This window comes from Amblyomma americanum, chromosome 3 (genome assembly GCF_052857255.1).
Source record: "Amblyomma americanum isolate KBUSLIRL-KWMA chromosome 3, ASM5285725v1, whole genome shotgun sequence".
Lineage (NCBI taxonomy): Eukaryota > Metazoa > Arthropoda > Arachnida > Ixodida > Ixodidae > Amblyomma > Amblyomma americanum.
Window position 1 is genome coordinate 101,259,861 of NC_135499.1, and position 12,506 is coordinate 101,272,366.

The window sequence follows — 12,506 nt, forward strand, 5'->3', positions numbered from 1 at the left end:
GTATCAAGTGCCAGAAGTGCAAAAGAAGCTTTATGGCAGAGCAGAACAACTTTTTTCATTCCACGTGAAGTGGCATGGGAACTTTTGAGAAGCACTGTACACAACTTCTTGTCAGTGCTGTACTGTTCTGCTTGCTTTGTAGTGCGAAACCATTAGGACCATCAATATGTGGATAGTTTTTCCTTGCACATGGTCTAATGGCATTGTACAGTGGTTGTGTGGCAAAGGCCTGCAGACTTGCATGTGCATACCCTTGTTGTAAACGCTTAGAACACGGGCTTATTGTGGCTGAAAAACTCATCCCTGTGCCATGCTGTTTCAATTCATCAGAACCTAGCATGTAATCGTCTCTTTACCACCACTTACGTTGAGCTTAGGTATTCTAGGCTCTAGTAAAGTTTTATGAAGTGAATAACGATAGTGAATCTAGGACAGGGGATGTTGAGATGTTTGCATTTGTCAAATGGAAATGTTATCTCATTCTTTGACAGGTCTCCGTGCTGACACCCGCCTCGAGCCAGAGGCTCTGCTGCCACTGGTTCACGGGCACTCCTGACCCGGCACGCTCGGTGTTTAAGCCGTTCATCTTCTGCGAGCAAGTGCTTCCTTCGCGCCACATTGTGTCGCCTATTTTCGAGCACGACCCCGCAAAGGTATATTTTACTGCATGCAGTGTTTCTCAAGCATGCGGCGCAAATTATTATTTGCACAACATGAAGGGACCGTATGGGACAGGCAGTAAGGAAACATTATCACAAGCATGCTGCCAATAAGGAAATGCAATGCAAATCATATTGTCCATGCATATGGGACCAGTAGGAAAACCAGTAGTACTAGTATGAAACCCAGTACAAATACAGCTATGATCTTCCAAAAGTCACACTTTGAATGGCAAAATATTTTGCTGGTTTTAGACGTGTTGGTTATAGATGGGTTGATTATAGACGATTATTGTGATGTCCTTGAAGAAGGATTTTTTGAGCTTCACTTTTTTAATTTAATGAGGTTCACTCCCTCAGGAATACATGGTTTAATGCATTGCCATTGCACCGCTGACGCCCTCTGTCACTACGTTTGACACACAGACCAAGCCGCGTTTTGCGTTCACCGTCGACCGGCGCCACACCCTGTACCGGCACCATGAGCAGGCTCTGCAGTCTATCCAGGCGGGCAGTGCAGCGGGCAAAGAGCTGCATGCCCTCCTGACTGAGCTGGAGGCCAAGTGCATGCGAGAGGTGGACAGCTACCTGGACGGCCCCAGCAATGTGCAGGAGCTGCAGGAGCTCTTCAAGGACGTCGTCGAGACCGAGATCAAGTTTTACAAGTAGACCCACTGCCTGCATGCCACTCGGAGGGTGTTCGTATAAGCCTCGTTTGAGCCTTTACGACCCATACAAGCAGTATATATGTTCGTATGAGCATCATGTGAGCTTGTATGACCATGCACTGCATGAGCTCGTACGAGCACCGCCACTGCTGGCACTTGTATCATGCAGGCTCCTCAGTGGGTTGACAACTCGTCCTTCAATGCAGATGAGTTTCGTTGCTGCTCCTTTATTACACTGCTGCACTGCCAGTGTGTTTTTGGCTGTGGGCACTAACCAGTTATATGTCGGTGGGACTTCCACTGCTTCTTCCGGTGAGCTTTGGTGGAGTTACGTTGTTTCTACTGCTGCTTGTTAGCACAGGGTTAATGAGGGCTAGAAGTGATACTGCCTTATCTGCTGGCCTTGAGAAGTTCTTGGTTGTTGCCATCATTTATTTGCAACAGGTGATGAAAGAGGTTACGTGTTTTCCTCACACTGGCTTACTCGTTTGCTCCTGCTTCCTGCAGCAACAGAATGTTATTGTATGGTTATGCCTTGGCATATCGTAGTGCTTTGATTGCCACTTCATAGAACAAGTGGCACCTTTTTTTTTTAATTTTTGTACCCACATATTTTGCTGTATGATTTTCTAAAGCGGTGGTGTCAATGATGACAGTGATTTATGACTTATGTTTTATATGCAAAGCCTCTCTGTCGCTAAGTCACTTTTCATTTTTTGTTTTGGGCATGGGGTTCTGGTACCAACAATTCTTGCTTCCGTGCTCTGTGATATGCATTGTTGCTTTTAGTGTGCAGGCTGTGTGTTCAAGGACTCATCTTACAAGCATCAGATAATGCTTGCAGTTTGAGCTGCTGTGCATGTACTTCTGAACAGCAACTTTTGTTTTTTTCACAATGATTGTAATCTGTGTGGGGAGATAGAAAAGGCATGCAAACATCGACAGGGAAAGTAGCAGCCAACTTCACTTAATTGGGTTACTCAGCATGTTTTTTGGTGTTGGGTTCAATCTGTTATTCCACACCTTAAGAGCCTTGTGCAGTTTACAGGCCAACTAAGTATAAATGTCAAGTAATGTTTCTGACACTGCTACATGCCCCTTATGACACTGAGTAAACCTGGAGGGCAGTTTAAAAAATGTTTTCAAAGGTTAACTGCATTTCACTTCCCCAATATGCTGAAAAGACTGTAAAACATTTATTGCTGCTTTGCTTTGATGTACATCACTCACATTAATCTGCAAGGATGTGATAAACGTAAGCCGGACGAATAACGGAATCTTGCTGCTCCTAAATTTGACTTTCAAAGCAAATAAAGAAAGGCTGGCAAACAAAGGAGCTATAGTTTTTGCAGGAATACATCGAAGGTAATTTCCTTGGAAGTGTAGGTTTCATGCAACAGCCTCTTTATTTTTGCATCGCCTCCTGATTGTCCTGCAAATTTGTACATTGCTTTTGTTGAGTGGCATAGCTGTTATACAAGTGATTGACATGGAATTTTTATATTTTGATTTTATGAAAGGAAAAATAGGCCTTGCGCTTATGCAATGTCACGTGTGCTTGGGCTTAAGAGTGCTATGTGTGAAGGAGAATGATGTGAAAGCTGCATCTAGAGCATTGTAAGGATGTCTTTCAGAATAGTCATGTTTGGGATCATTGATATGGAACACAGAACAAGTTTCATAGCAATTTTTTCTTGAAATTCACATCATATAGTTGAAGTGCCAACTTGCAGATGTGTTGAGAATGTTGTTCTGTTTGTGCTAATATACCTTAAGTGAAGTTATCCTGAACTAGCAACATTGCTAAGGTGGTAAATGCCATTAGAACGATCTTGGCTGAAAGCTTAATTTTTGTAACCTGGGACGAACTTGTAACTGAGAAGCATTAAATTTTTCACCAGACATTTCCAGCATCCTTTTTCCTTCAATATTCATTTGCATCGACTGCATGTTTAGACAAGTGGACGTGTGTTTATATTATGAGAGAGTCGAGAACATTTCGCTTGAGACAGGATCACTGGTTGTGAAGGGGCAGTGTGGGTCAATTTTAAATGTTAGTGTAGAAGCTTCCTTAGCACTGTGTTTCGTACATGGAAGTAGACAAGAGAGAGATGTATTTGCAAATGTTTTTCAGGACCTGTGTTTTGAATCCACCATGTGAAGCATTCCTTTATGTTCAGTCGGGTTTGCATTATTTTGCTGTGTGGTTTTTCAAGCACCACTACGTACTTGGTCTTTTGAAGATTTAATGTTTATGCTCACAGTAGCATGAGTAGCGCACACTTGTCTAAATGATTTGATCTTATTCTGAACGTCCGTTCTGAACACTGGAGAGTAATATTATTTTTCAGCACAGAAGCATAATTTTCATGCCGTTTTGTTTGTGGAATGTTCTCATATAATATTGCCAGCCTCATGAAAAATTCTCAGGATCAGCGTACCAACAGCAGTTCACTTGAGTGGAGTGGGTGACTAGGACATTGCTCATGATGTTTTGTGACTAACTCTTAAGGATGAAGTGACTTCTTGAAGTTATGTAAGCATTTTTTTCACGTAAAGAGCGCATGTTCTGGCATGTGCACCTCATATATTAGCCTTCTTATTTTCTTCCTATTAGCATTTGTGATTTTTTTTTTACGCTTTAAGGGTAGCAGGCCTACAGGGCTTTTGATGGTGCATGTGCTAATTTTGAATGGCGTGGCTGATGGGATGCCAGTGATCATGTAAAATCCAAATCTGCGTATTTTTAAGACTTCCTTTCTCTTCCCCTGCCTATTATTTATTTCTAGTCTGTTAGGTTTTTTTCATTAGCCACAAATTTTCCAGCTGCTGAACTAAAAGAAAGGTGAGCTTTTTGTTCTCACTTGTGCAATTTCAGGGCTACAGCTTTGCTGCATCAGTTGCTCTGATGTCACTGGGAGCATGCAAGTCCTCAACCACAGCACTTTCTTGGGCTTCTAGGCTATAGAGTAAGCATCTGTGGCTGTACAAGCTAAAGCTGTCCCAACACTGCACTGAAGCAGACTTTTCCTTTCTTCACATTGCCCTTTGAATTTTTTCAAATACCTGCTGCGTCAGTGGCGCTCCTTATTTGTTAATTGTGCAGAAAACCTTGCACTTCTCTTTAACTAGCACTGCAGTGAGTCTTTGCTGGTGAGCTGCTGTAGCAGAGCATTGGTTTACTAGCATTTCAAGGCCTTTAGCTGAATTCAGGGCTAGCGTGGGGCCAGATTTGGAGAAGTTTATTAACAACCAATTCTGACTATATTCACATATATATTGGTGAAGCTAAAATACAAAAACTGAAGAGCTACCAACTGTCCTGTCACTTGAACTGCATCAGCTAAGCTAGGCTGATTGTGGCTTGACATGTTTGGTCAATAGTCTGTTCATTGTGAAGATGCTGGAGTGTGCCTTGTGTGTAGCTGTTGCTTCAAGGCATGCAAGGCAGTTATGACAACAGATTCAGTACGAGGGCAATTCTAGCAGATCTGGAACATTTGTGGCTCACATGTTGAAGTTTACTTTGAATTCAAGTTCCTATTGTTGTGTTTCAGATGAAGTTTACGTTTGACACCAGTCATTACTACTTCTAGATTGTCTTGTCTTCCTTTTAGCTTAGCTGAGTGTGTATTTCAATCAATGCTGTTTGCCATCTTGGCTGTGCAACGATCTGGCATTGTTAACTGCAGTGTGGTGGCATCTGCTTGTGGACTACCTCGAATGTGAGGCTGAGTGGGCTGAATTCGGGCTTTGATTTGTTTGATGCATCTGCACCGTTGCTTCTGTCAAAAAATAAATCTGCTTTAATAAACAATGAGTGCTTGAGCCTTTATTTGTGTATGTGTGTGCCAGGGTATTGACAGAGCATATGTAGTTTTTCAATATATACCATGATTTCAGGTGCAGTTTGTTTAAGGTATCTTTAGCCTGTACCGACCTGGTACCGCATATGAGGAAAGTTTACACAAGAAGCTTTTGATGATTTTCTCATGGGAAACGTTCAGCAGATCACCTCACAGGGCTTCTGTGAACTAACTCACTGGTTTACATGCATCTTTTTAAACATGTTGACCAAAAGAAAATGGAAGTAGTACATGCAGTGAAGGTTTTATTAAGGCTCCTGGAGTGCAGTATTTTCAGTGCTCCTGCCCAGAAAGCAGATGTTTCTTGAAACAGAACTATACCAGGCTAGTCAGGGAAGCCCAGCACTAATTTATAAGACTTTTTGAGGAGACAAAATGAACATTAATGCAGTGTACAATAAGACTGGACAATGAAAAGAAAACAGGTCTTGTTGGGCTCTATTACATGATAAACAACTATCAACTAGTCCTACATTCCACGCAAGTGAAAAAAATTACTTCTACGGCATTACTAATACCAAACGACTATGCGAGTATATTAGGTCAGTTATGTTTGAGCGGCGTATTTTCTGCTTAATGTGCTGTTGAACTGTACCCGACCAGACAGGCCCTGGCGTGTTCTTTGCTATGTGCATAAAAGCTTATGTGTGTCTAAAGTTCACGTTTCTGTTCGCCGCAACAACTGTACATGTATCGCCCAGCGTCGAAGAAGCTGCCTGCTATGACGCCCACTGCCAAATTATGTGCACGTCAAAGGAGGACAAAGAACCTTGTTGTCTTATTGTTTCCATAAGTTCTACTCTGCGAGCAGTAGTGTATTTCCATCATGTACTAGTGTCCGTAGACTTTAATTATAGCTCACGTTGGTAACCAAAGAGCAATAGCCACTTATGTGATTCCTTCAACAACTTCCAGCCACGCGGGAATTATACTGCCATGCGTTGCTTTTAATTTACCACAAGACAAGGCTGTTCTACAAAGGTCGGCCTGCTGATGTAGTTCTCGAATGTTGTTCTAAACTACGTACTGCAATTTAAGAATATATACTGCAAAGATACGTGAGCGATTCTAAACTCTGTTAACATGCTCTAGCGCGTGTAACGCTGTGTCGAATATTCGATGGGGGCTGGAGTAATGTTCTGATCCAAATGCAGTTCCGTTCTAGCTCTCTGCGTTACCCTTACGCCTCGTTGCAACGCTCTCTGCGAGCGGTTATAGCGCTTTTCCACTCATGAGAGCATGGACTACGGCGTCACGGCTGTACTGGCGGTGGTCGCGGGAAGAGGATTGAGGAACCTCATCCAGAAGGCGCAGTTCCTCTCGTGCGGCATGGAGGCCGCCACGGCGTAGCTGCCGTTCTCGCTTCCCACGAAGACCAGCGACCCACGGTGGAAGGTCTCCCACCGGGTCCAGTTCGACTCTGGTGGCGGCTCGCTGCAGAGCCAAGAACGGGAGACGAAAGCAAAATACTGCTGCAAACAGCTGAATTTGCAATGATTCCGCAAGGTCTGACAGAAAGGGAGTGGGCCAGCATAAAACTAGGCTTAATTCTTTGTCTTATCGCTTTAGTGGCTTGGTTTAGGTAAAGGAGAGCCGGCACTAACTATGCGCCCTTAGCCTTTTATCTCAAGGTTTTAATGAATGAGTTAAGGTACGATCGATCGTCTATACACGGTTTTGTCGGAATTTTTATTTCTGTTCTGCCAACACTACGATTTAGCCGGATTTTGCGCCAGGACACTTCCTGTTTTAACGAGAAAGCTAACGCATCGCGTACTACGTGCACCGGCGATTATCAACCACTGCGCGAAATGCTTCGCCTGCCGCGTTGCCTTATCAAAACCTGCGTGACTCGCGTCGTCTGCACAGGCGCAAACTTGCCGCGCATTGATACCGGTAGTGCTCTGGGGATGGTATTATCATCATCAGCACCTGGCGGTCACCCGTACTGCCCATTTCCCCAGACGCTTTCCGCCGCTGAGCTAGCTGAGTTCTCAACCACATTGTTGAAATGAAAGGTGTGACCTTACTCACAGCAGCGAAGAGTGGCTTAGTGAGGCCGGTATGACGCAACTGTGACCGTCAAAGAACGCGAAAAATGGAAGAGCCATTGCCTTGAGCTGGGCGCAGTGCAACGAAGCACGGAGACGACGCGCACAATTGAAGTCTTGCTACTCGAACAAGTACAAACTTTGCGCAGGGCATTCAGCTAAAACTTCTGCGGCAAGCCACTGACACACTGTTTGCCATGCGGAACATCCGATAGTTCTGTGTAGTGTCGCGGCGCTTGCACATGGAAGAAACAGACAGCCACAGACACCTTTGATGCACGCCATAACATGGGCACGTCCCCGTCGAGCTATTTCGGTCTTGACGCAACCCTGTAACACTGATGATCGAGTCAATTGCTACGTTTATGTGAATTCAACAGAACGCGGGTCGAGTTGATTATTCGAGAGAAAGAGCAATTTTTGAGGAGGAAAAGCCGCGACTGCAGTACTCCACTCACTATTCTTAATGGCGAACATCTCGAATAAAAAAAAACTCGATTTTTTTTCTCATTTTCCGTCAGAAAGGAGTCAACTCGATCGATTTCTGTTGAGTTCATGTAAACGTAGCTAATTTTTGTCAGCTGCTTAATTTGCTTTACGAGCGAAATGGATAACGAGAACAGTGCTTTATCGTCATTGGTATTCCTGTCATTTTTATAATGTTTCCAAACAATCTCAAGTAGCAGCGAACTCAGAGTAAAGCTAAGGCCCATTGGTAACGAGAGGCGATGGGAAGTTTCCAAGAGCACGCGAAAGACCTCACTGTCTGCGTTCGTATAACCTGCGGTTTTGCTGTATCACATCGAAGAGGTTATGCAAAACCTTCGTTTCTGGCGGTATGTTATGCACAGCTTGGCGCCGCTCCTATGCTGGTTTTCTTCAATCTCTGTATTCCAACCTTGGAAGTTGAAATATTGCATCAATTTACCAGTTTCGTCCACACTCACACATTAAAGGGACCCGGCCGCTGCTGCCCCTGCTATTCAAGGTTCAACGTACCGAGGTTCCAGTGTCCGTTGTAACTGCTCCAAACAAGCGGCCGACCGTGAATTCGCGCCATTTTCACACGTCCGCTATGCGCATGGGCCCCTCGCCATCTCTGCCCTCTCCCAAGCTCCAGTACTGGTTGAAACAAATTATTAGCTTAATTGTATTGCGCATGAGCAGCATGGTGCCTCGTAGAAGCGGATCGCGCCTGAGGTGCTCACAGTCATTTGTTTACCTCTAGTCGTCTCTTTAGCATACGAATTTTCGCGCACTTGGGAGAGGGCGCAACATGTCGCGAAAAAGGCGCATTGCATTACATGTCGTTAGTGAGGCGTTAATTACTGACCCGTTCCAGACGAAGGCGGCGAACGCAGCCGCCATGTCCTGCGAGAAGACGAGCTCCTTGTGGTCTAGGCCGTACTCGTGCTGGATGGCGCGCACCAGGCCCGACGCGTACACCAGGTCCAATAACTGCGGCACGCCCTGCCATCGGGCCCACCAGCGGTAGTAGGGAAGCTGCGCGAACTCGTACGCAAACACACGGCTGCCCAGCGCCGTGGCCTCCTCGACCAGGTAGTTGACCGGGCAGTAGACGTGCATGTCGCCCAGCAGCTCTTCCAGGGGCACGAGCACGTCCGTGCCGCTCTTGGCGGCGAACTCGGGCGCGCGCAGCCCGTAGAAGTCGAGGACCTCGTTCGGCTCGCGGACACCGTGGCGCTGGAGCCAGTCGACGAGCGGGGCGAGCACGTCTCCCCCGCGAGTCTCGTCGTTGAAGTGCAGACGCGAGTGGCGAAGCATCTCCAGCACGTAGGGGGCCCCCTCGTTGCGGGTGTAGCCGGCCACGAGGTCCAGTGGCCTGAAGTGTGCGCTCATCCGGGGAGGATTCTGGAGTACCACTGCCGCTTCTTGTTCTTGGTGCGTTGCTGCTCACTCGTCGAGGTAGCGGTGAAATGAAACGGACGTGAGGCTTAGAATTAGGCGTGGGAAATGATCGAGGTGTTTCCTGTTCGTATTATTGTTATTGTTGATGTCGTTGTCACTATAACTCTCTCGCCTCCACCTAATGTCACTGCATTGGTAAGACGATGAAAAACAACGCGCAGTTACTTTCTATAGCACTTTACATGTGCCTCGCTGATTTTCACTAGAACAAAAAAGTAATGAATATATGTTTATTCTAAGCCTTAAAGCTTTATCGCTGACATATATGAAAACTTCCAGACTCTTCATCCCACCGCAACGCAAAGAGCTGTGCCGTAAAGGTAAGAATCCATCTCTTGTCCCACTTAATGGTACCGGACAAGTTCTAACTCTGCGCCCACAATTGCGACCAATCAGAGTCATATATCTCGTGCCATTGAGTCTCACACTGGACAATGCTGGGTCTTATGATGTAGACGCAGTGGCCACATCACTGGTATGTTCAGGAATTCACTACACTGGGAGACCTCTTGCATTTCATTTCATTTATTTTCGTGGACTAAAGGAGATGAGATACGTCTGCACTATATGTAATTATTCCCTTTTATGCCTTTACATCGCTTTACAAATTTGTGATGAACGTATACGATCTGCCGCGTGACGTGCTAAACTCGGAGACAGCTGTCGCCATGCTGCCAGTGATCTTTTGCTGATGGATAAGACCTGCAGTAACGACAGACTTTGTGGCAATGTGAGCTATATATCGCAACGGGCGCACGGTCGCGTTCCTGGCGCTGGTCATGTGGCCGGATGTTGATGTGCTTCGCATAAACCGTCAATATCTGCCGGAAAGGGTTCCTTTCGCTCTCTCCAATTTCACCATTGTTGAGCGACTTCCATCGCAGGCCTACCTTCAGGCGACAGGAAGCTGGGCCCGAACTCGAGGCCGTCGGCCGCTTCCAGCGTGGCCCTGACTGAGCGCGACCTGAGGCAGGCGACGGCCGCGCGGCCCGCCGAGGAGTCCGGGCAGCGCAGAGTGCGTGCCAGCTCCCGCACGTTCTCCTCTGCGGCACTGCCGCTGTTGTTGGGGTAGGGCGCGTAAGGGGAACCGGCCATCAGCACGGCCCGCTGGAAGTACTCCGCGCTGCGGTTGGATAGCAAGTGGTAACCGACGGATGCCGCTCCGGCCTCGTGGCCCAGCAAGGTGACCTGTATACGGGAACCGCAGCCGGCTAGAGTTCCCGCTGACGACCTCGGAACTCGTCTGCTTTGACTTTTGATGCATTCTTGACCCATAATTGTGTGTTTTTTTTGGGGGGGGGGGGGGGCGAAATGGCGCAGTATCTGTCTCATATATCGACAGACACCTTAACCGCGCCGTAAGGGAAGGGACAAAGGAGGGAGTGAAAGAAGAAAGGACGAAAGAGGTGCTGTAGTGGAGGGCTCCGGAATAATTTCGACCACCTGGGGATCTTTAACCTGCACTGACATCGCACAGCACACGGGCGCCTTAGCGTTCTGATTCCATAAAAACACAGCCGCCGCGGTCGGGTCTCGTCTATCCCATGCCACTGTTCACCTGCCATGCATTCTTGGCCTCCACATTGCGTTTTTCGCGTTCGCGTCCATGCTCTAAGCCGCAAGTTCGTAGCTGCTAGCGTGCTTCGATGCCGGTATCGCTTTCAAATTTTGATGATGCTGATATATTTTGATGCCACAAGGGCATCTTTGACCAAAGAGCACCATGACAAGGTTTTTTTCTTCTACTCACGTGTGGTCAAAGACCCATTTCCCGGACATTTGACCCTAACGAAGCCGAGCGCCAGGCACGGGAAAGCGGGTACCCATTGCATCACCGGTGGGTGTCTGGCGGCACTGGGGATCGAACCCCGCACCTCCCACATGCGCGGGGGGTGCTCCAACCACGATGCCATCGCTGCGGTCTGCTTTTAAATCTTGATCTAAGAGTTCGATGTCTGGCAGCTGTATCTGACGGCTTAATTCGTACCTGAAATTTGTAGAAATTATGATTTTCGAAAATGTATTTTTTGCTGTAAAACTGGGCCCGTGCCCCAGAGTGGCGATGAAACCTTGTTTTCTGTCGATTATCACTAATTGGCTGGTAACACAGTCGCTTAGCAATCAGCCGTTTCGACAGGCGTCCAACATTAGAGTCCTTCAACAGGAAGGGTTTTGCCAGTATGTTTGAGAGAGGAAGTTACGTCAATACAGTCTTTCCGAAAAGAATTAACGCACAAATGCATTCCTGGCCTCCCCCTTACAGATAATAATAATAGTAGTAGTGGTTTTATTGAATAATAATAAAAAAGAAAGGAAAAGATTTTTGCTAGCTCCGGCATCTACCATCGATACTGAAGCAACTGAGCTGGGGCAGCGGAAGTAAAGTATAGCAGGCAGGATGGAGAAATGAAATGAAAGAGGTGAGGGACAGGGAGGGAGGATAGGAGGAGAGGTAACATAATAATATTGCAAAAAGCGATTTTTGTGCTCTTCGACCCGCCGCGGTGGCTCAGTGGTTAGGGCGCTCGACTACTGAGCCTGAGTTTTCGGGTTTGAACCCGGCCGCGGCAGCCGCGTTTCGATGGAGGCGAAACGCAAAGGCCCCCCGTGTGCTGTGCCATGTCAGTGCTCGCTAAAGATACCCAGGTGGTCTAAATTATTCCGGAAGCCCTCCACTACGGGCACCTCTTTCTTTCCCTTATTTCACTCCCACCTTCCTCCCTTCCCTCATGGCGCGGTTCGGGTATCCACCGAGATGCGAGGTGAGACAATTACTGCACCATATTCTTTCCTCAAAAACCAACTCCGTCTTGCCCTAATCATTGTCATGATGCGTGGCCGCAAGACACCACCAGGCGATTTGAAACCCCCCTCTGTAGGCGTCTGCAAGTTAAGAAAAAAGCGCCTTTTCCGGGACCCTTTTCCAGCCAATGGCGTCGGCAGATTCTCATGAAGCTGCTAGCATGAGTAGCGTGAAAATGCAGGGAGTGGAGTGTCAGTGTAGGTAGGGGCTATCCCCAACATTGCAGGAGTATGAGGGGACTATCCCCTTTCATCTGCCACTCCATGCATTCTCACGCTAGCATGTTCATGACAATCAGCCGACGCCATTGGCTGGAAGAGAGCCATTTGACGGGGAAAGGCCGCTTTTTTTCTTCACTTGTATTTTTCGTTGACTTGACTTGTAGTTTCACTTCTGGTGAGCTGTCAGGGCCATACGTGCATGGAAGGGGTGAAAAAGAAAGAGATATAGGAAAACGCAGCAACATTGCCGCTTGCTCTTGCATATTTTCGCTATTTACGCAGCATCGGGCGTAATTAAGCACTCTGAAT

The 12,506-nt window shown here is 46.9% G+C and overlaps 2 protein-coding genes across 6 annotated transcripts in view; one reads left to right on the forward strand and one right to left on the reverse strand.

Moving 5' to 3' along the window:
- The window catches only part of LOC144124746 (secernin-2), an 85,626-nt gene extending 80,482 nt beyond the window's left edge, over window positions 1–5,144 (forward strand). For all 5 annotated transcript variants that reach the window (XM_077657609.1, XM_077657610.1, XM_077657608.1 and 2 more), the window contains 2 exons: window positions 492–653; window positions 1,086–5,144. In XM_077657609.1, coding sequence (XP_077513735.1) covers window positions 492–653; window positions 1,086–1,328 — 405 coding nt within the window. In that variant the 3' untranslated portion in view covers window positions 1,329–5,144. The remainder of the gene's footprint in view (window positions 1–491; window positions 654–1,085) is intronic.
- Window positions 5,145–5,604: 460 nt separating this feature from the next.
- Window positions 5,605–12,506, reverse strand: part of LOC144123931 (acetylcholinesterase-like) — a 45,170-nt gene continuing 38,268 nt past the window's right edge. The window contains exons 4-6 of the mRNA XM_077656642.1: window positions 10,064–10,361; window positions 8,578–9,154; window positions 5,605–6,627 (exon numbers count right to left, since the gene is read on the reverse strand). Of these exons, the coding sequence (XP_077512768.1) occupies window positions 6,438–6,627; window positions 8,578–9,154; window positions 10,064–10,361 (1,065 nt within the window). The 3' untranslated portion in view covers window positions 5,605–6,437. The remainder of the gene's footprint in view (window positions 6,628–8,577; window positions 9,155–10,063; window positions 10,362–12,506) is intronic.